At 51.1% G+C, this 22,984-nt stretch overlaps 2 protein-coding genes across 2 annotated transcripts in view; one reads left to right on the top strand and one right to left on the bottom strand.

Moving 5' to 3' along the window:
* The window catches only part of LOC122734259 (coronin-7-like), a 114,796-nt gene that overhangs the window by 53,345 nt on the left and 38,467 nt on the right, over positions 1-22,984 (top strand). The gene's annotated exons all lie outside the window — the stretch shown is intronic.
* VASN (vasorin) lies at positions 5,666-21,872 on the bottom strand. The gene is made up of 2 exons (XM_043974979.1): positions 21,695-21,872; positions 5,666-8,502 (listed from the first exon to the last, which is right to left on the bottom strand). The coding sequence occupies exon 2, from the start codon at positions 8,491-8,493 to the stop codon at positions 6,472-6,474; it is 2,022 nt and encodes a 673-aa protein (XP_043830914.1). The 5' UTR covers positions 8,494-8,502; positions 21,695-21,872; the 3' UTR covers positions 5,666-6,471.

The raw sequence follows: 22,984 nt of genomic DNA on the forward strand, positions 1-22,984 counted from the left end.
AGCCCTTCAGGAAATCCCTCCCCCCCCAACTCCCCACTCAGGGCCTTGGGAGGGGCTTGGCTCACCCACCCAGCACTGTACCCTCTGTTACACAGCTGATGGATGAGCCACCTGGATGGCTCGTGCCACAAACCCTTTGACTCTGACATCAATCCTGTGAGCCAAAGAAGCAGCCCCAAGGTCAGAAAGGCCTGTGGCCTTCTTCCCCTCCTGGGCCTGATAAAGAGACAGCTGGGGCGCAGAGACAGCCCAATATAGTCAGAAGAGCTCTGGGTTTGGAGGAAGAAGGTCTGGGTTCAAGTCCACATTCTGCCAGCTGCTATTTTTGTGACCTGGCCAAGATCATCTCTTTTCTTAGAACATCAGTTTCCTTCTTTGTCAAATGGGAGTAATAACACTGGCACTGCCCACCCAGGCAAGTGCTGATAGATGTTTAACAGCTAACTCTCTGAAGAAAAAGCCAAACAAACACAAAAACAAACCATACGCACTACACATTCTCAAGTTCAGTCTGCACTTTTAACATTTTCTCCATCATTTTCTTTTTTTTGTTTTGTTTTTGTTTTTGCGGGGGCAATGGGGGTTCAGTGACTTGCCCAGGGTCACACAGCTAGTAAGTGTTAAGTGTCTGAGGCCAGATTTGAACTCAGGTACTCTTGAATCCAGGGCCGGTGCTTTAACCACTGTGCCATCTAGCTGCCCCCATCATTTTCTTAAGTCTTCCACAAAGCAATAAATCAAGCCCTGATTTTGTAGCCCTTGCTCATTTCCAAGATGTAAATACCCACACTGAGAATGTCACAGTCAGCAGCCAGTAGGAACTGGCTCCAGAACACCCCATTAGCCTGCCTCATGATGACTATTTAATGTCTCTGGGGGCCTCAGAGAGCACCTGGGCCCTTTGAAGAAATATGGGATCAGAATCCACAGTGTCTGTGACTTCAGGGCCCAGTGAATCAGATCCCTCTGTGTGAGGAAGTATCTTAATGTCTCTCCACCTGCTTCCCCATTTTGAAAATGGCAATGACAATAATGGTGCCTCCCTTGAGGAGTTCTTGGGAGGATCCTGTGAAATTAAGTATAGAAAAAGAATCCCATTTTCTGGGTGCTTTGTAATTTCATAAAGCCCTTTGCCTCACAACAACTCTGCAGTGGAGGTAGTATTAGGTGTGATTATCCTTAATCTGCAGGTGAGGAAACAGGCTCAGTGATACGACTTGTTCACACTCCCATGGTCCATAAGTGTCTGAGCTGAGATTAGAATCCAGGACTTCCGATTCTAAGCCAGGTGAAGCTCTTTTTAGTAAACTTGTCTTTAGCTCAGGGCTAGATACTTGTGAGTGACTTCTCCGCTGTCTTTGGTGGGGAAGACCATGTTGGTGAGGTAGAGACATTTTTTGAAGTTTGAGATTCCTTCCATTTCTCTCCCTACCTTAACACCCCCCCCCCAAAAAAAAAAGACACTGTGCTTGTCCAAAAGCCCTTGACTGATCTGGACTGCCAGGATACTTGGTTCTCTTCTACCCCTCCCTATCCCAAACTGAACTCATTCTTTCTGGCTCAGCCCCTCTTCCAAGCAGACAGCTTTCCTGGAAGACACGCCCATTTCCTGGGTTCTTACAAAATCCTGGGCATAGTCCCACTAGGAATTGCTGGACCACTATAAGCACCAAAGCCCTGGAGCTATTGAGGGTGATACAGATAAGGGCCTATGAAGCCAATGATAGAAAGGACTTCCTTGTCCCAAACCCTGGGCTCTGCTCTTTGATTTTCCCCCGGGCCTAGTACCCACGGCTCTCTCTGAGACCAGATTTCTGCTATCAACCCTCCTTCTCTTTTTTTTTTTTTTTTAAAAAAGATCTTTTTTTTCCATCCCCCAGTTGGATCCTTCCTTGCCATCCAAAAACCCCCTAAGCAAAACCCCAACCACAAAGTGGTCAGGACTAATGGCACATGTGTTGTTCCGTATCTAGAAGACCTCACTTCACTATTCTCATCTGCGCTCTGTAGAACCAGGATTGGTCAATTCAGTGAATTCAGGCTCACCTGTGTTTTAATGTTGTTTGCATTTATCATTGCCATTTTGTGTGTTTTTCTCTGTCATTTTAATGCCAGTTTTCCGGTGTTTCTCTGGATTCCTCATTTTTGTTGTTTCTTACAGCACAATAGTATTGCATTACATTCAAATGCCAACATTTCTTCAGTCAGTTCCAGTCCATGGACACTCACTTTGTTTCCATTTTTTCTTGATGCCTCATTTTTGTGAGTTGTTTCCTGTTTTCTATCTCCAATGAAGGTGAGAAATCTCTCCACTAGGAGAAATCCACAAAGTGTCACTGCTCCTAGAAGAGGAGCCACGGGGCTAAGAATTCACAGAGATGAAATTAAGTCAGAGTTCACAGAAGAAGCCCAGAACTTGGGGAGTGGGCAAAGGCCTTGGAACTGATTCAGGTTGATTTATGGGATCCAGAGTTGGGAGTAATTTGGGAAAGAAAGGTAGAAAGAGGAGAGGAAAGGGAGAGGAGTTAGGGGCTATGTTTGAACTGTAAGGGAGAAACTGGTTTAAGGGTATGAACCCTGACTACATTAAATGTAGAAACTCAGAGTTGGGAGGAGCTCAGAGCTGAGGTAGTTTAACCCCATCCTGGAAGCTGAGTCCTCTTGTTAGCATCCCTGATGCAGGGTCCCCTAGCTTCACTTAAAGATCTCTAGGGTTTGGGGGCAGCTAGGTGGCACAGTGGATAGAGCACCAGCCCTGGATTCAGAAGGACCTGAGTTCAAATCCAGCCTCAGACACTTGACACTAGCTGTGTGACCCTGGGCAAGTCGCTTAACCTTCATTGCCCTGAAGAAAAAAAACAAACAAACCAAACAAATAAATAAATAAACAAGATAATTGAGGGATAGGTCTTTGGGAGAAGGCTTCATGTGATGAAGACTGGAAAGGTAGACTGGGGCCAGGTTTTTGAAGGTCTTTGAAAGCCAAACAGAAGAATTTCTATTTGATCCTAGAAGCAATTGAGAACCCTTGGAGCTTATTTAGCTGAGTTGTAACACAGTCAGATCTGAGCTCTGGGAGAAATGGGTTAGAGTGGGGCCAGACCCGATGAGGCAGGTGAATCAGTTAGCAAGGTGCTGCATTGGTCCAGGTGAGAGGTGATGAGAGCCTGAAGTGGAGTTGTGGGGCATGTAAGGGGTGGGGTGGGAGTGGGTGGATATAGAGAGATGATGTGGAAGTAGAAATAAAAGGATTTAGCCATTGATTTGATAGTTGGGACGAGGGTGAGTAAGGATTCTATAACACCGGGGTTTCAATCCTAGATGACTGGAGGGATAGTGGTCCCCTCAAGAGAAATAGCAAAGTTCAGAAGATAGTGGGCTTAAGGGTAAAGGTATTGTTTCTGTTTGGGAGAAGTTGAGTTCAAGTGGCAGAATGATGATGCCAGGGAAATACTAGTTCCAGACGTTAATGAAAGGGGCCAAGATGGCACTAGTTTGGAAAAGGAAGAATAGGACAAGAGGTTTGGTTGGAGTGCCCATGTATTGGGCTTATTCCCAAGGCAAGATTGCGGGTATGTGGCAGATGCCAGGTTAATAGAAGTGCCCCTAAATTTATAGGATTTGGTATCTGAAGTGACTTTATAGATCATGGTCACCCTATTCTCCACTTCCAACTCCTGTCCCATTTTACAAAGGAAGAAGCTGATGTCCCTAGAGGGAAATTGATTTGTCCAGTGTCACACTAACAGGGATTCAAATTCGGGTCAAGACCATCCATCCAGGACTCTTTGTTCCCAGCTCACTGCCTCTTGAAGTGACAGTTCTGTATTCTCTGTAAATGCTGGTTTTATTTTCTTATTTCTCCTTAAGTGTTGGTGATGAATGAATGAAAAGGCTTTTACTGGATGCTTATGATAGGCCAGTCACTGTGCTAAAGACCTTTTGAAAATCCACCCTCTGTCTGGTGGAGTGAGGGTGGGGGACCTTAGCCTTTGGCCAATATATTTGAGAATATTTGAGCATACCACCTGGTGGCAATGGTGGGATAAGAGACACAGAAGGAGCTGCATTCCAGCTGGTATGGGGGGGATGGGACATCTCTCAGTAGAGGTTGAATGTGGAGTAGTACCTATAAATAGAAAAGAGGAGGCATCCCAAAGTGCTGCTAGTGGTATATGAGTCTCCTCCCTCCCTCCCTCCCTCCCTCCCTCCCTCCCTCTCTCTCTCTCTCTCTCTCTCTCTCTCTCTCTCTCTCTCTCTCTCTCTCTCTTTTGGTGAGGCAATTGGGGTTAAGTGACTTGCCCAGGGTCACACAGCTAGTAAGTGTTAAGTGTCTGAGGCTGGATTTGAACTCAGGTCCTCCTTAATCCAGGGCTGGTGCTCTATCCACTGTGCCACCTAGCTGCCCCTTGAGTCTCCTCTCTTGTCTGGGTTGTGTTTTCTTCCAGAAAGACCAGGGGAGAGTGAGGCTTGGGACCAGGGACTCTGGGACCCTGAAGACCCCAGAGGAGAGGGCATCTACTGTTCTTGTCAAGAGTGAAAAAAGCTGAGAGAACTGTGACCTGTCCCTCCAAAGACTGAACAGAAAATTAAGCACTAACCAAGGCCCAGTCTCTGAGACAGAGATAGGAGCTGTTCATTTTAGGGTACGAGGAGTGGACAGGCATTGTCTTCTGGCCCCACAGAGCTCAAAGTGAGGTTTTGGGAAAGAAGATTTACAATACTGAGAGCCATCAGCACTGAAGCCTGAGCCAGAGGAGCTTCCTTTGCTGTGCCTGCTCAGAACCTAGGTGAAGGGTTGCCCAGCCTCCCAGGCTGCCCTTCTCCTCCACTGGGGAGAAGAGGGCAAGTTAGACCCTCACAGAGTGCCTTTGGACACAGCTAGTCAGAGCAAGCACTCGTCCTGGCTTGAAAGGAAGGTTGTGCCGGATAGATCAGGAAGGAATGGTAAGAGCTGGGGCAGCCCTGGATTGACTGTGTCCCATGACACAGGCAGGCCTCAGCGGTGTCCACAACCAGCCGGTGCCCTGGATAGAACCCTGGAGTCAAGAAGACCTGAGTTCAGATATGGCCTCACTCATGAGCTTTGTGAACTCAGGAGCAAGACAATTCACCTCTGCCTCAGTTTCCCCAGTTGTAAGAATGGAGATCGTAATAGCACCTACCTCACAGGGTCCTGGCACACAGCAGCTTCTGATTAAAGCTTGTTCCCTTCCCTTCTCAGAGATGCTAGTGGAGCTTTTGTCCTCCACCTCTTGAAGTTAAGGGACCTAGAAAGAGAAGCTGCTAATGGCTACAAGCCCTATTCTATATAGTCAATCCATCACCTGCTTTGATCTTGCCTGATCTTTAGAATCTGCCCCAGCCAAAGACAGGAAAAGAAGCTCAGGAGTTCCGTCTTTGAACCATAGGATATGAAACTAAAAGGAACCTTAGACATCATGTAGGCCAACCTCACCATTTTACCTTTGGGTAAACTGAGGACCAGAAAGGGAAAGTGACTTACTCATGCAGTACCCGGTTAGCAGAGCTAGAATTTTTACCCGTCTCCTGACTCCACAGTCCCAGTCATCCTCCTGAGAAGCCAGAAATTAGCACTAGTCACCCAGGCAGCAAAAAGTCCCCAACATGATTTCCTCCCATACAACATGGGGCCAACTCCATGGACTGATGTCCGATTTTATTTCACGTATTTCTTTTTATTACAAAAGGCCTTCATGTCATTGTCTGTCTTACAAAAACCAAAGTCCTTGCCTCTGGGTTTGAAAAGTGCTTTCCCAGAAGAAATGGGAAAGAATATGATATAAATATTTTTCCAAAAAAAAAGTTCTTAATCTTCTTTCCAGTTTCTTTTGTTCCTTCTCTTCCTTGAGGCTGAGGCTGGAGAGTCAGCACCCTTGAGGAATATCTTTCCCTCCTGTGTCCTCTTCACCTCCAGAAGGGTTTCCTTCATTTTTGTATTCTCCCCTCCCCCCAAGACCTCTCAGGGGAAGGGGAGTTGGCAGGAGCTACTCCCTGAGAAGCTCACGCCCGTGTTACCAGCACACAGGGGCCACCCGTGGGCTCTCCCCACCCCAGGGGCTTCCAGACATGGGAAGGAGTACAGAGGAGGGCGAGGCTGTGTGGCTCCAGGAGATTGCACCTTGGCAGGGATGGGTAGGGGAGCTGGGATAGAGTCTGAAGAGTTGGAAGCGATCCTGAAGATCAAGTCCAACCCCCTCATTTTACAGATGAGGAAACTGAGGCCCAGAGAGAGTGACTTTGCTAGAGTCACCCAGTTAGTGGCAGAGCCAGTACTAATACCCAGGAGCTCCTAACTCCCAGCCCTGGGGCCTTCTTACTACCTATGGCTGCCTGCCACACTGGCCTGGAAACCTTTGTGATTGGGCATAATGAAACAAAACCGAGTGCTTAGCAAGGGTACCAGAGAAGGCTCTTGGGCCCTGCTGGCTCCCTCGATCCAGGCAGGATTCAGAAGTAGGAGGGCTTGGGAACAGGGGCTCTGTTGTTATTACCAGCAGCATAGTGCATGAGTGGCACTTCGCACTCAGAACCACCTGATGGCACCCCAACACACTCCGGCAGCTTAGGGCCTGTGTCCTCCAGTGGGGCCTTCACCCCCCCCAGTTCCATAGGCCCAGTCTCTGCACCCAGCTGGCCCCGCCCTTTATCCTGGGCACTCCTTCGACGTAAGCAGTACATTGCTCCTGCTGCAGCCAGCACCCCGAGGAGCAGGGTGGCCAACGCAGGCACTATCATGAGTGGCAGGTTGCCTTCCTTGGTCTGTGTGACAGGTGCGTGGTTGTAGCGAACGGATGGGGAAGTGCGGGCCTCTCCACAGGCCTCCTCACTGTCAGGTCCCCGAGCCCCGCCCAGAGGCCCGACACAGATGGAATAGGTGGCATTGGGCCGAAGTTGTGTGACCGTGTAATCAGAGAGTGTGGCAGGAAGGCTGAGGGTCACAGGCCTTTTGTCAGGGCCCGAGAGGTTTCGGTAAGTCAGGCGAATACCCTTGAGCTGGGCCTTGTTCTGGGTGTAATTCTTGAGCTTTACCCTTAAGGAGGTTGCGCTCACCTGCTCGATACTAAGCTGGGACATACGAGTTGGCAGCCTCGTGAGGGGTGGCGGCGGCAGGGTAGGCCGTTTGGTCTTCACCTCACAGTACAGACCTGAGAAGCCATCAGGGCATAAGCACTCAAGGTGATGCCAGGCATTGAGCCAGCAGGTGCCCCCATTGAGACATGTGTGTGCAGGGCAGTCCTTCAGCTGGGGGCCAGTGCTGCCGGTTGGGGCTGTGACAGAGAGCAGGCTGGGGCCGTCTCCACTGGACGGGGCCACCGTTGGAGCCTGGGTGCTAGGCTCTGCTGGGGGGAGGCTGGTGAGGGGGAGGGTTGGCCAGGAGGTGGAGGGCCTGGGAGTAGCGGCGGTGGTTGTGGTAGCAGGGCAGCCAAAGTCTGCATAGTCCAGGTGCTGGAGAAGCTTTCCTGCATTCTTGGGGGGGAAGTGGCACCTCGTCTCATCAGAGCTCCATATCATCACCCGGCTTTCTCTGGCCCACTGCCCAAACCAGCTCAGCTGGCATACACAGTTGAAGGGATTTCGGGCAGCTGTGACCTCTCGGAGCCGGGGGAACCGGCTGAAGAAGTCCCGAGGGAGGCCCTGCAGGCTCAAGTTGCTGAGGTCCAGCACCTGCAGGTTGGCCAGTCCTTCCAGGTCATCGGGCAGCAGCTGGGTGATGCGAGCATTCCCTGCGAGATTGAGGCGGGTGAGGCCTCGGAGCCCCCGTAGCACAGCAGGGGCCCCTTCCAGCTGGTTCTCAGAGATATCGAGCTCATGCAGGTTTCGTAGGCCCAGGAACAGCTCTTCATCCAGTCGACTCAGCCCCAGCCCAGCCAACTTTAACGACTCTATGTTGCTCATTCCAAAGGTGCCTGCCTCCAGGGCTGGGATACGGTTGTGGCTGAGGTCCAGCAGTAGCAGGCGAGGCAGGTGCAATGGGGGCAGCACCTGAAGCTGATTGTCTTCCAGCTTCAACTCTAGAAGGCTCTCGAGAGTGTCAAAGGCATCCACCTGAATGTGGTGGATGCGGTTGTGGGACAGGTAGAGGCGCTCAAGCAGGCGGAGGCCCCGGAAGGTCTCATTGGTGATCTCCTGCAGCTGATTGGAAGACAGGTCCAAGTTGCTGAGGTTAGCTAGTGGCTGAAAGACTCCCCCATGGAGGGTAGTGATCTTGTTCTGTGACAGGTCAAGGAGCTGCAGGGCAGGGAGGCCAACAAAGCTTCCTGAGTCCAGTGTGGTGATACCGTTCTCAAAGACATATAGATCAGCTGTGTCTGGGGGCACATCACTAGGGACCGTAGTGCCCTTCCGGGCAATGCAAAAGACAGTCTGTGGCTGGTTGCATTGGCAGCCTGCTGGGCAACCTTGAACCTGTGGCCCATGGCAAAGCAGCATCAATAGTGGCAGCAGAATCTTCCTTAACCTGGCAGTCATGGTTTGGCCCTGGGGTGGGGAGACAGAGAAAATGAGAACTGGTGAGATTTCAAATTGTGAAGCCCATAAGCTAAAAGGAAAGTCTGGGGATCATCCCCCTCCTTCGGAGCAAGCTTCCCCTGTCCTACTCTATCCTAGACAAGTGGGAATCAATCCCGACCTCGGAAATTGCCACTAACAGACACCGTACAGCCACCAGCAGCATCCGTTCTGGCCAGTCCTCACTTTTTCCTATTTGCTAACCTAAATCTCTCCTTAACTTAGAAGGCTGGTTCCCTGGTAAGGCCTGTAAAAGTAGGCAAATAACTCCCAGCATACCTTTTAGGAACCTGATTTTGACCTCCTTCTGCTTCCAAAAGACAGACAGACAGAGACAGACAGACACACACACACACACACACACACACATTCAGATTCTTAGCCCAGGAGGCATTCCACAAATGACCTCCTTATTCACTTTTATTGCAAAACTCCAGCAAAGAAAGAGGGCCTCTTCCTTTGAAGAGAGTCCTTATAATGTTGGGATTTTTCTAGATTGAACTGATGCACACACAGTTGCCACTGTGAATAGCAGCCGGAGCTTGGGAGACAAGGGAAAGCCCAAGGTACTAGTCAGGAAAAAAATCTGAAGACCAGCAGCTGCCTATCCAATTCACGTCTTTCCTTTGCTCCTCTCCTTCCCCAAGAGCACGAGGAAAGACCGCAGCTGGGAAGACTTCACATGGAAACTATTGGGATTGGTGTTTTTCCACTTGTTAAGTCAGCAACCTGCCTGGGATGGAAGCTATTGAGCCCAGCAGTATGTGACTGCCAGGCCTTTCACCTAGAGCCAGGCTAGTTGGGGGAGGGGGGGAATGGAGAGCTGATTTCTTTTCCCCCTTCCTACATTTTATATGCAACTTTTTCCATACTTGGGGGTGACCACATTGCTATTTAAGGAATGATGACAGGAAGAGAGCCTAGCCAAAGGAGACTAGCTTTCCCAATGTCCCTTCTTTTCCTGCCCTTCCTCCACCCCACCAAGTCTTCCATTTCATCTCTGAGGTTCCGAGTGTAGAATTGGAAGCAGACGTGGTGTAGAATCTCCTGGGGAAGGCCCCAACCTTCTCATTGGCTCTGGGTCTCTGGGTTCTAGGAGACACTGATATCATGAAGATAGCTACCTCTGCCTGGGGCAGCCACATAGGAGCACCTGAACACCTTTGGGCCTCTCTTGTGTCCAGCTGTCTCCCTCTGTTGTCTCAAATTCACAGTGGGGTGCCTTATATAAGATCCCTCCTGTGGTTAAAGCTTAATCCCTCCTCAGATTACATGGCATTTTTTATTTGTATACATGTAGTAGCCCCACAGTAAACCGTAATGTTCTTGAAGGCAGGGACTGTTCCATTTTTGGCTTGTACACAGTAAGCATTAAGTAAATGCCTGTTGAGCTGAGGGCCAGCACTTGAGGCTGCCCCCATGCCATATTTCAGTGTTAAATGCCACAAGTAGCTCCAATCCATAAGTGTTTCTCTCCTGCAGCTCCAGCATTGTGGGAGCCACAGAGCTAAGCCAGGTGCTAAACAATCCCCTTTCTCTGACCCTATTGGGAAACGGCCTAGAAGAGTTCCTGAGTTGTGAGCCGAGGGTAAAAACCAGGCAGCCCGAACAGAGGATGTATCTTTATGAGAGGCCCAGGGTCAACAGTCACACTTTTTGTTGTTCTCCTCCTTCCAAAATTGTTACATAAATGTGAGGGCTGAGGCTGGTGTTGCCTTTGTTTGTGCCAGGGACCTTGGGGGCATAGGAGAAAGCAGATTGAACAGTCTTTGAAGGGGAAGTCCTTGCCTCCACTGGCTGGGGAGCTTACTCCCACCCTGAGCTCTGAACACTCCCCTTTCTTCCTAAATCACAGACAAGAGTCCTTTGTCCCAAAGTCTTAGCCCTGCTCCCCTGACCAAAGAATCTGGAAGGTCCGTATTGGGTGAAACAGCCCCAGATTCTGACTTTCTGTTTTGGGTTCTGAACAAATGTCCAGAATAATACAGAAGAATAATATGGGAGAATGCATGAAGTTGGGGGACAAGTGGTAAGTAGGGAGCAGGAGCATACTGGTTGAGCTGTGGCCACAGTGGTCAGGAACCAAGCAGCATCTTAATCTCATCTTCTTTTGGACATATACTTTGTTGGGTTTTTTGTTGTTTTTGTTGTTTTTGAAGTGAGGCAATTGGGGTTAAGCGACTTGCCCAGGGTCACACAGCTAGTAAGTGTTAAGTGTCTGAGACTGGACATATATTTTGTCTTGGCCTCTCTGAAACCCATACCTGTCCTTGGACAGATCATATTGCCTAAGTCTATGAAAAGAAAATAACTCATCAGGTCTTCCACTCCCTTGTCCCAGGTCACCCCAAACCCAAGAAGAGACCTTAGAGATGCCTACTTATATAAAAGATAGATGCTTGGATGCTCTGGTCATCCATTAGCCCCTCTCCACCATTGCCTATCTCTGTGTTCTCTTGAATCCTCTGTGGGTCTTGTTCTACATGTTTCTCTGCTCCTAGAATGTGGTACTTTATCAGAAGACTGTCCAGGAGGCTAGGACTCCATGGTCCAGCCTCCAGCTCTGATTCCCTGACCCAGTACATGGCATAGTCTCTATGGGCTTAAGTCTCACTATTTCTAAGTCTTGTTTAGTGTTCCACACAGAGCTTCACCCATTGAGTTCCATCACTAGGTTAGAATCCTTGCCAGGCTACCACCCAGACTCTCCTTAGCATCATAGCCTCTTGCCAAGTTGATGAGGGCTTTGAGGAAAGAGCAGAATGGACTTTCAAGAATGAACAGGTTTGACCTACTTTAGGGGAGGAAGATATAACTCTGCCGAGGCTCAGTTGTACCATCTCTTCCCCCATTTTTTTCCTTTGTCAACAGAGATGTCAGGGAGACTGGCCTCCGCTTGGTAGCCTCTGTTCCCAGCATTTGTTCTGCCATTTGAGTAACCAGTGAAGTGGCTCAGCCTTCTTGTCTGTACTGGCAAGTGCTGGTCCCTAGAGCTAAGGCTCTGCCTCCAGTCCTCAGCCCCGGGCTTGGGGCAAAGGCAAATCATCATTAATCCAGAGAGGGGTCGGGGCAAGCCTAGAGGGACCTGCCACTTAGGAACTCTTAGGAGCACTGGCACAGCTTTCCCTCCTGGCTCTCCTCCTACTTCAGGTCCTTGTTTTGTGACCATTGAAGGCCATGGGTACAACAGTTAAGTCACATCACCTCCTCAGGGGCTTTTGCTACTTCACCCCCTCCCCCCCAGTCTGGTCTGTAAGTCTTTACTGACCTAAAGCAAATGTCCTGGGCATAAGCAGTGTGACATGGAAGCAGTACACTAGCCTGAAAGTTTAAAGACCTGGGTTGTAGTCTAGGTTCAGCTCTAGTGTGTCTTGGACAAGTAACTAACCTTTGGATCAAAGATTCTTCATCTATAAGGAGGATTACACAATTTGGGGGGGGGTGGTAAGGCAGTTGGGGTTAAGTGACATGCCCAGGGTCACACAGCTAGTAAGTGTCAAGTGTGGGACGCTGGATTTGAACTCAGGTCCTCCTGACTCCAGGGCCAGTGCTCTATCCACTGCGCCACCTAGCTGCCCCAGATTAGACAATTTTTAAAGCCATTTCTAAATCTAATATTCTTTGACTGGATGCCATGTGCCTCAGGGCTGGGCTATACTTGATTCTGGCTTCTTGCCCCATTCCAGCGTCTTGGCAACTAATTGGGTCTGATGATTTACTCTGCCTAAACCCCCCCCTCCACACGCACACACACACCCTCCCATCTCTTCTTTCTCTCCCCCTTCCTGGACTTGTCACTAGTTCCTTACTCCTTCCCTCGCCCCCAGCTCCCTCCACTGAGTCAGAAGATGCCTGGGTGGGGCCTGAGTTCCAGCTGGCAGCCCCCGCCCTTGACTGCTTATCATCTCCAGCCCCTCTGGGAGCATTGGCCTCTTGGATCCCCAGGTTAGGGTTCCATCTGGCCTAACAGCACCACAGTCTTGTCAAATGGAAGTCTCAGCTCTCTATCTGGTCTTCTCAGTGGCCCACACCTGGTCTTCTGGTGTCTGCAGAGGTAGAGGGTGGGGTAGGAAGTGCCTTGGTCTGGAGTGAGTTAGGGCCTCTCAACAGGAAAACACAGGAGCTGATGATTTAGTTCAGCTCATCTGTCTTTTAGCCCCTTTAATAAGCAAAATAATTAAAGGGGGAGCAGGGGATTTGTCCAGAGTGGGCATCTGGCTGACAGGTAATAAGCTTTGGAATGTGTGGCTGGAGGTGGTGGGGAGAGGAAGGGGGAGGGCAAGGGACTGAGCCAAGAAATATGCTGAGCAGAAAGGAGAAACTGAAGGCAACGCTTTCTTCCCAAGAGGCTGTTTTCTCTTCTTTGGCTGGAACCCACCCCTCATCAGCCCCAAAGGGGCGATAGTAATAACCGAGATTGCTGTGCTGTATATAGTGGACCGTGCACTTTCCATACAGTATCTCATCGGCTCTTCACAACCCTCTAAAGTCGATAAGGCAAAGACTGCCCTCCCCACTTTACAGATGAGGAAAACAGAAAGTTTTGGTGACGTACTCAAGGTTACATGACTGCTAAGTGTCGGGGAATCAGAAATCCAAACCGGAGCCTTCTGCCTCCAGAGCCACTCTGTTGGAGTGGGATGAAAAGAGGAAGCTGGCTAGCCCTGGGGTCTTGAAAAATGATTACAAGGTTGGAGTGTGCAAGACTGTAGTGGAAAGCCATCTGAAAGCCTGCCTGGCCCGAGCGAGCTGCAGAGCAGGAGCAGAATAGTCAGCAAGCAGCTCTGTTCCCCTGCTGGGTCCCCCAGGGCCACCTGGGGAGGAGCAGCTGGGGTTAATTCCAGGGCTCTGCAGCCCCCACCCAGGGACTCCCGTTATTGCCTACCTGCTGCTAACTAATTAGAATTGACAGTTATATAGGTCTTTACAGCACAAAGGCTTCTTTACATACAAAATTCATTTGATGCTTGAAATGAGGGAATATTCTTTTCCCCATTTTATAGATGATCAATAATAATCAACACAGCTAGGAATCGATAGAGTTAGGGCTAGAACCAGAGTGTCTGGAATCTTTGCTGTACACTGAAATACCTCCCCAAGACATTACATCTTCTACCTCCCACTAAAAAACAAACAGACAAGACACGCACATCACTACTAAATCTGCTTGAGCTCAGGGTGAGCTCCTGGGCCCCCTGCTGATATTTGGGAGCTCCTTCTCATTGATAGCTGTTGGGTAGCAGAGAGGTAGCTGAGGCATCTGTATGGCTGTGTGAAGTGTGAAGGCCTCAGGAGGCCTGGGTTCTGATACCTTGTTTACTTGGTGAGGTCACCAGCCCAGTCTCCTTTTCTGTCCCATAGCAATAATAATCCCTGCCTTGATTCCTGTATCCTACAGGTCAAGTGAGAGGTGCTCATGAAATTTTGATGTGGACGTTTAAAAGTGTTGTATAGATATATGGTGTTATTGTTCTTTGTGGGTCTGGTGTACAGTATCGCATATGTGCATGCACACGTGGTGCGCGTGCGCACACTCACACACTTGGGCTATAAGCAGTCCGTTTGCCCCTGGCTGGGTTCATAACTGCTCAGACAGAACTTAGGAGTCTGGTGCTTTGATATTGGATACGCTAACCTGGGGCCAGTTTAGGGGGAGCTGGGGGGGGAATGACAGATTCTGGCTCTTTCCTAGAAAGAGGGGGAGGGTATGGGGAAGGCAGAGGCTTCTGAGCTGGTTGCTGTGGGGACCCAACCAAGTCCTGATTTAGCCTGATTGTTACCTCTGCTCTCTCATCCATCCCCCTCAACCCCTTGCCCCAGCCCTGTTTTAAAGAGCTGGGTTTGTTTTCAGATGAAAACCAAGCTCCTAGAAACCCACCCTAGACTCAGTGATCCAGAAGGAGCCAGGGTGCTAGTTCTGAGGGTCCAGGGAGTGGTAAAGTATAGACTCAGAACTGGGGGAGGTGGGGCAGCTAGGTGGCTCAGTGGATAGAGCACCGGCCCTGGAGTCAGGAGTACCTGAGTTCAAATCCGGCCTCAGACACTTAACACTTACTAGCTGTGTGACCCTGGGCAAGTCACTTAACCCCAATTGCCTCACTAAAAAAAAAAAAAGAACTGGGGGAGGTGCTGCACTCCCCCCCCAAAATCTACACATGTACCTGTGCCTCAGAACCCGAGGACACCTAGCTCAAGGGTTTGGAGAGGTTAGTTCTGCTCACCTCCACAGGGCTGTCTGGAGCCAGCTGGATCAGGGGACACCCTGAAGACGGCCCAAGGCATGATTGCTCTGGATGACCCTCATGTTGGGTGGATCTCCTCTCTGACATGCGGTGGAGTTTGGGTGAGAGGGGAGGCCCTCAAAGAGATGATTCAGGATGAGGGGGGGTTACTGATGAAGGGGTGGAGTGGAGATTGAGCTGTCCTTTGGACAGGCCACACTAACCCATGACCTCAGGGCCCATGGGAGGGGATGAATAACACCAAGGAAATACCTCATCTCTTTTCTTGGGAACCCTTCAGTACACCCCAAGCCCAGTGTGGACATGAGTATATACACACTCATGCCTTGCCAGACACAGGCCCAAGGACTCTGGCACCCACTTCCCTGTCCTCTCACTCACCCCATACACACATATTAGATCCACCCTTTGCCTCACACACACCTCCTCCCGTAACCACACCCCCCTGTACTAGCGACCTGGATCCCTGTAATTCACACACTCTTCCTGTTTTGCATATACCTTGTCCTTCCTCAATTCTGCCCCTCCCCCCACACACCCATAAAGACCCCCTGTGCTGCAGTCCCTTCTTCCCTTGCCTCCTCTCCTTTGCTGGGACTGAGGACGTCGTTATGAGGGTGAATCAGTTGTATTAACCGCCAGAATTCTGCTCCAAGAAAACCTGATTCCTTCTGGAGAAACAAGCCTGTGTGAGAGGCTGGGCAAGACTCTGAGATAAAGCATCTCACAGCCTCTCCTCTCCCAGGGCCTTCAATTGAACAGTTTCTACCCCATCCCTATTTTTGTGGACTGGCTCGTGGCAGTGATTGCTTGGCTGGTTCAAATACCCCAGGCCAAGGTTCGCAGGGGCACTGGGGGGTGGGACTTTGGCCCCAACGGAGCCTCTAGACTCATCCCTCTTCACCTTGATCGGGGGACAGGCAGGGAGCCAGGACACCTGGGCTCAGGTTTTGCTGACACGTCTCCATCCTGGGCTGAGGCAGCAGCACACCTCATTCCAATGGGTCACCTCTCTCCAATGTGGGTAGGAATGAGAAGACAGAGGGATGGGGCTCCTGGCTGCTGTTCCTGAAGATCTCGGGCTGGCCCCAAGATCGACAGTGTCCCTAGGTCTCCAAGAGCCAGGCTTAGAAATTAAATGCTTGAGTCACTGGGCTTACTCTCTCTGACCCCAAGGACCAGGGAAAACCCAGATAGATTTGACTCTCCCCAGAGCAGCTGCTTGTACCCCACCTAGACTGATGTCCATACTTGTGAGTCCCATCCTTTGGGATCTCCAAAGATGCCTGAAGGCTAGAACAGTAGCTTCTGTGGAGGTCCACAGGTAGATTGGACCAAAGGGATGAGGTCATCCTGCTTCCAGACGCTTCCCCCAGGGAGCCAGCTAAGTGGTCAGAGACAGTGCTCTGGGGGAGAAATACCAATGTCCTGTGTTGTCACTGCCACCCCGCCTTCCATTTGGCCTGCCACACAGGGCAGAGACACCAGCCTTGCCCAGAAGTACATACCAAGTGGTTTAGTGACTTGCTAGCCACCAAACCTGTCAGCCCGGGGTAGGGGGTTGAGCGACTAAGGCTAATCATTATCCCCAGGAGGGCACCTGAGGGCAGGATGCCCCAGGCTGGCTGATGGCCTGAATCCTGGCACTTTGAGCCTTCTGTTTGGGGAGCTTAACTGCAGGTGTACCTTACAGATTTTACAGGGTCTAGGCAAATTCTGTTATCCTCACAGATGGGGTGGGAGATTGGAGAGGGCTGAGGTGAAGAGGCTACAAAGCAACAGATAATTCAAATAGCTTTTTTTATTGGGTTTTGGAATGCACTGTCCACGGTTGGCCTTGTTCTTGGCAGAAGAACGACATTCCTTATTGTCCCCAGCTTTTCCTGTGTGCCCTCCCCTTAATCAACTAGAGTGAGAGGTGATGGGGAGTTACTGACATTCCCCAGCCCCAACCCAGTGGTTAAGCACCTTTTTTGGAGGGTGAGGCTGGGGGTGGGTCTGTTCCCCCTCTGGCCTAGCCAGTCTAAGACCTGCAATTAACCCTGAATTGGTACCACAACAGGCCTGACTCATGAAGGGTGGACATGCAGTTTAGCCAGAAGGTGGTTGAAAAAAGACCTCTCTCTCTGGATCTCAGGACAAAAGAAGCTTGGGGATTTGGTGGGTGGGCAGGCATGCCAGGGACCCAGACAGCCACTTCTCCCCAGTCAGCAGGCCTCTAGGCTCACTATAGTTCATCACAGTCTCTGTCTGGGGTGTGGGATTCTTCTCCTCCTCCACCTGGTTAAGTCATATCATTTCCCTTCCTCTTTACCACCACATACACACACTGTGATTCCCTGTTCTTTCCTCTCATCTCCTAAGAGCAGGGAGAGGTAAAGGAAGCCAATTCCACAGAGGGAAGCAGCAGCAGATCACAGCCTTACAACCAGCCCTCCCTCTGAACTGTCTTTCCTTTCTGACCCCCAGGTCCAGCCAGGCCCTAGCCCCTTATTTATTCTGCTCATACATCAGAGCAGAATTTATTTAGGGAGGAGGAGGAGGGAGGAAGCTACTAGCTACCCCACTGTCCATCCCCTCTTTCCTTAGGAACTAGCCCCTTCTATTTAATGAAATCTCTAAGGCAGCCTCAAAGGAATGCCTCTGGCTTATTGCATTCCCTTGGGAACAGTCTACTAGGAGGGCCCCCCCCCCACCTGGGCCAGCACCCAGTGTTGACTCTTGATCCTCTCCAGAATTCCCCTTCCCACACTGGGGCTCCTGCAGCCAGAGGAGCTGCCACAGGGCCTCTCGCCCACCCCAGGTGCCTGGAATGAGGAAAACTCCCTGGCCAGGCCTGCTTAGAGGAAAAGCAATCCGGCTGTCTCAGGAATGTGGAAGCTGATAAAAGGAAGGAGGGCTGAGCTTTGGAGCTCCTCCCTCGGCCTTTTCCCCAAGCCTCCCCCATTTTGCACTCCCCCCCACAGATGCACTCTTGAACAGTCACGTGCACCCCAGACACAGGCCCACGCGCCGAAGCACACCCACTAGGCCACACTCCCTCCTCCAGACACACGCACACAAACACAGCCGCCCCCTTTCTCCAGAAACTCATTCGAATTCCTATGCGATGAGGGGAGCGGGTTTTCTTGGCAGCACCACCCCTCTGGCTTCCCAGCCTTCGAGGTAGGAGCTGTGCTCCCGGGGCGCAGGATGAGGGGTTGCTAAGGGCAGCCCAGCAGGGCTTAAGCTCTGGGAGGTGTGGATGGCACACTTACAAGGGGGGCCCCAGGTTGGGGCTGATCCAAGAACTGACTGGTCAGAGAATGGCTAAGGGAATAAAACTACCTTTCCCTCCTATTCTGCAGGCAGGTCCAAGTGCCCAGTGCCCAGAAAGATGTGGTAAAGAATCTCTCTCTGGACATCCTCATTGCTCTCTTCTCTGCCCAACATGGGGGTGCTGTTTCCTTCTTGGCTCCTGGAAGCTTGTCTTCCCTTGGCTGTTGGGCTCAAAGAAAGGGGTTCAGCCTTCTCTAGGCCTTGCCCTTTGCCGTACAGCTACCTTCTCACCCATTCCTCTCAAAAAGCAAAATCATCTCCTGGAGCAAAATGATCCCTAGGCCCTTTAGGTCCCTGCTCCCTGCCATTCCTGGGGCTGGGTAATTTCTCTAAGGAGCCTGATTCTGTGGGCACAGTCAAGAACTTAGGGATGGGAGAGCGAATGAGAACTGTAATCATATGGTGGTCCTAATGAGGCTGCTGCACGTTACCAATCATAAGACCAGGCTTGATATAATGCAAAGAGAACCAATGTTTAAGGCAATCAAAAAAATAGAATGGGTTTCCTTGTGAGGTAGTGAGTTCCCTGTCACTAGAGGTCTTCAAGCAAACCATTTCTCCAGGATATTGTAGAGGAGTTTCTTCCTAAGATATGGGTTAGAATAGATGGCTTCTCAAGTCTTTTCAAATCTGAGATTCCAGGGAGCGCTTCTCTTGCTCTCAAGCATTGGATCCTAAGGTCACAGATTGAGGGTCCACAGAGGTCTTGGAGGTTCTTTACTCCCCCCATTTTACAGAAGAGAAAACTGAGGCCCAGAAAAGTGAAAGCCCTTGCCCACTGTCATACAGGGGCAGAGCTGGGATTCAAACGCACATCATCGAACTCTAGATTCGGAGCTCTTTCCACTGCCCCACACTGCCTCCCTTTGAGCTTGAGCTAGCCGCTGTGGCAAGAAAGAAGTATGGGGCTCCCAGATGACTTGCTACTTGGGGGAGCAGTGCATCTGCCTGCTACTGTGACAAGGACTGATACAAGACTGGTCCTTCCAAACCCCTCGGTTCAGCGTGGCCTTGGTCCTGAGCCCCCCAGCCCTCTACGTCCTTACTCCCCAGCTCAGGAATGTTGCTCCAGAAATCAGCAGCGGTTTCTGCCTCCTACCGCCTTTACATTTACTTTATTAAGATGGCTCTCTGGGCCTCAGTTTCTTCATCTGTAAAATGAGGACATTAGACTAGATCTCTGGGTTTTCTTTCAGTAATAAATCCTCTCATCCTTCTTGTACCTCCTTCTTCTGGGGCCACATGGCAAATATCTAGGACCTTTCATCCCCAAGCTCTAGCTCACCCTCCAGGCCAGGATTTCCTCTTTGCCATTGCTGCTCCCATACCAAGCCCCACAAGTACCTGGCCTTTTATCCTAGGCTGCACTCAGGTGATGGACCAAGGGCATGGGGCATGGCCAAATGACCCTGTCTGGCCAGTGCTTCAGCTCCCTAGCCCCACACATTCCAAGCCCCCATGCTCACAGCCTGGCACGTACATGCACCCACATCCCTCTTTCCTTCCCTCCCTCCCAGGCCCTCTGAGCCAGATAATACTCTGGAGGGAGTCCAACCGGGCTGCTTATTAACAGAACCCTCTTCCTGCCTCTGACACTCTGTTTACAGAATCTCCAGGGTCTAACTCGACAAAGGGAGAAGAAAATAAACAAAGCAGGAGAATGGGGGCTGCTTCCCTGTCCCTGGCCGACCAGTACCCTTGCTACTATCCCTTATTCTCAGCTCCCCCAGCAATCCCTGCTGGGCCCTCCAAACATCTCAGCTCTTAGCATAGCATTTATTCAGTTTGGGCAAGGACTCCCCCACCCCACCTCCTTTAAAGTCCGGGCACCTAAGCCCTGGAGGCCAATACAGGCCCCTTCTTCTTACTTCTTGCCTATTGTAATGATGCTCCTTCAACAGGCATCGAATGCTCAGGGAAGAGCACCTCTTGTGTCTATTCTCACAAGGACTTCCTCCTCACCCTTATCCCCAGCACATTTGTATGGACTGTTCTGTTTGGCCACCCATTCCTGAAGAACGAGCCTGTACCTCATAGAACAGAGAATGTTAAAGCCAGAAAAATACTAAAAGATCACTGAGTCCAACCCCCTCATTTTTACAAGGGTGGAGTGACTCATCTAAGGTCACTAAGCTGAACTGAAACTAGAACCCTCCACATCACTATACAACCTCCTCTTGGCATCAGGGCAGGGAGAGAGATCTGTGCAACTCTGTTCTCCATTCCCCTAATTCTGCACTCCAGAAAGGGCAACAGGAATAGTAATGCCTCAGTCTTTTGGACCTGCTGGACAAGAGCAACCACAGAAGCCAGGAACCCTGGTGCTGGAGAGAGTTGAGTGACTCCCAGAACTGTAACCATTAATAATTGGAGAGAAAGGTCTATATAGTTTCTGCATTGGGAATATTGCTACTTCCCTGTTGGAGCTGTTGGGGCCACGCAGCAGTGGCCAAGGCACTTGGATCTTATCAGGGTTTCGGTGGTGGTGGTGATGGGGACAGGTGATAAGGAGACCAGGCACTGGATCATTAAGTTTGAAACCTGGAATTATTCGACTTCTCAGAGACCCCTGAGGCTGTTCCTTTGCAGAAGTGGAAGGGTTAGGGTGGAACACAGTTCATCAGTGTCCCTGGCTCCTGACCATTCCCCAGTACCAATCCAGATTGGGCCCCATGGAAGGAGGCAGAGCTGCCCAAAGGAGTACCTTAGCTAAGGGCCAAGGCCAAGGCCATGGACAGACCAAGCCCCACGCTGTGGAGATGAGGACCAGTGCTGAGGGCTGAGTATGAGTGGCCTTTCTCTGGAGATCAGTCCCACCAGGAGAGCTGTGTTACAAAAGGCACTGCCCTCAGATCATCTACTTTTACCGAAGTTGGTATGGCCCAAACTCCGAGACAGGAGTAAAGGGAGACAGCCGCTTCCTGGCCATCCCAGCAAGCCTTAATTCATAAAACTGGTGGAAGCCTACAGGAACGGTGGCGTGGCGGGAGGGAGCCAGCGAGGTGGTGGTGTTTATTTTGTCTGCCTACGTGTGTGCAGTATATACACAGTACACACATGCACAGCCTTGGGACAGACAGGCACTCAGGGGAGGTGCGCCGGTCAGTGACCTGTGGGGAGCTATTAAGTTTCTGAAGCAGCGAAGAAGTCCAGAAAGGCTTGACAAAGCTGAATGAGTCTGGGGGGAAAGGGGAGGGGGAGAGAGAGAGAGAGTGAGCGTGTGTGTGTGTGTGTGTGTGTGTGTGTGTGTGTGTGTGTGTGTGTGTGTGCTCTAGGTGTGAAGTCCAGGTGTGTGTAAAAATGCAGTTTGGCATAACCCCTCTAAGTTTGTTGTGAGAGGTCTTGGGGTGACCAGGTGTGTGTGTATGCGCGCTCGTGTGTGCGTGTGCCCGCGCGCGCGCCCGTGCGTGCGTAATTTATCCTGTTTCTGGATAAATCTCCAGTTTCTTGGAGTCTGCCCAGTCCGCGGGCTGTGTCAGCAAGATTTTCCGCTCCCCTCCCCTCCCTGGCCGCCCCGAGCTGACTCCGAAGCCGGGCGGGAGAGGAGCCCGACGTGGAGCAACCCGGGCAACCCCCAGCCCCTCTGCGGGGCTCGCACTCACCGGCGCAGGCGGCCGAAGGCAGGATTGGGGGGGCTCTTCTGACTGCAGTCGCTTGGGGGATCGCTGGCGGGCGGGCGGGCGGCGCTTCAGTCCATCCCCGCCGCGGGCCAGGGAGCGGGGCTCCGGAGCTGAGCAGCTAGGGCCCCGGAGCCGTCTCTTCCGTCTCCCCGCCCCCCGACTCGGGCTCTGTGGGCGCTGGACTGGGCTGATTGCGGCTTTAAGAATGGAGAGGGTGGAGCCGCGGCTCTGGGCAGGCTCCCCATTGGCGGAGGGCAAGGAGGGAGGTGGGGAGTTGGAGAGGGAAGAAGTGCCCTTTTCATCCGTGTGGACTGACGGCTGATTGCGGTACCTGGGGTTAGAGGGAGGGCGCTGGAGACCCGACGGCTTCTTCTCCTTCCTCTCACGTTTCTCCAGAGCGGGCCTGCCTGCCCAGGGCTCTTTGAGCCAGAGCGAAGCAGGCGTCTTTCTTTGCCCTGCTTGGCTCGGGGAGAACTGGGGGAGAGGAGGCAGGATGCTGATGGTAGTGATCGCCCGCTTTCAGGAAAACATTCCATTTTTTCCTTAAAATGCTTCCACATGTTTTGTGGTTTTCTCCTCACATCAGCCCGGTGAGGTAAATCAGGGCAGAGCATTCCGCTCCGTCCTGCCATTGATTCCCTATGACTCTTACTTAGCAAAGCAGGACCTCTCTCTGAACTTCACTTTCCTCTTTCAAATGAAAGACTAGGTTATCCCCATGATCCTGTGGAGCTCGGTGGTTCAATGGACTTAGGATTGCTTCCCCGTTTTACAGATAGGGAAACTGCGAAGTGGCAAAATGATTTGCACAGTATTTAGTGGTAAAGTTGGAATTAGAAGCTGATGAGATGCGGGAAGGAGTTCAGTCTACCATATTCAAGGGGGTGTTGGGGATCCTGTTGGAAACCTCACTATAGGATGGAGCCAGGCCCTACATCTATTAGAACCCCAAGGGGCCCAGATCAGTCCAGAAATTCCCAGCCCCAAGGATTCCAGGAAAATGTATCATTTCTGCCGTCTTCCTTTCTGTCCCCTCCCTGGGGCTTTGAATCACCAACTCCTAGTCCTGGGAAGTAGAGTTAGTTTGGAAACCACCAAGGAAACCTGGAAGCGAAACAAAACTGGGGTCTTTATAGCTAGGAATTCCCCATTCCCCATTATATACACACCTTGAAAAGAGACCTCCCCGGTAAGACCTCTTTTCCTGGGAAGCTTACTTTTCACCTTTTCTCTGCAGACATGTCTAAGGGTTTCTGTGCTTGGAGCAGTGCT

The sequence above is a fragment of the Dromiciops gliroides genome, chromosome 1, assembly GCF_019393635.1.
Source record: "Dromiciops gliroides isolate mDroGli1 chromosome 1, mDroGli1.pri, whole genome shotgun sequence".
Classification (NCBI taxonomy): Eukaryota; Metazoa; Chordata; class Mammalia; order Microbiotheria; family Microbiotheriidae; genus Dromiciops; species Dromiciops gliroides.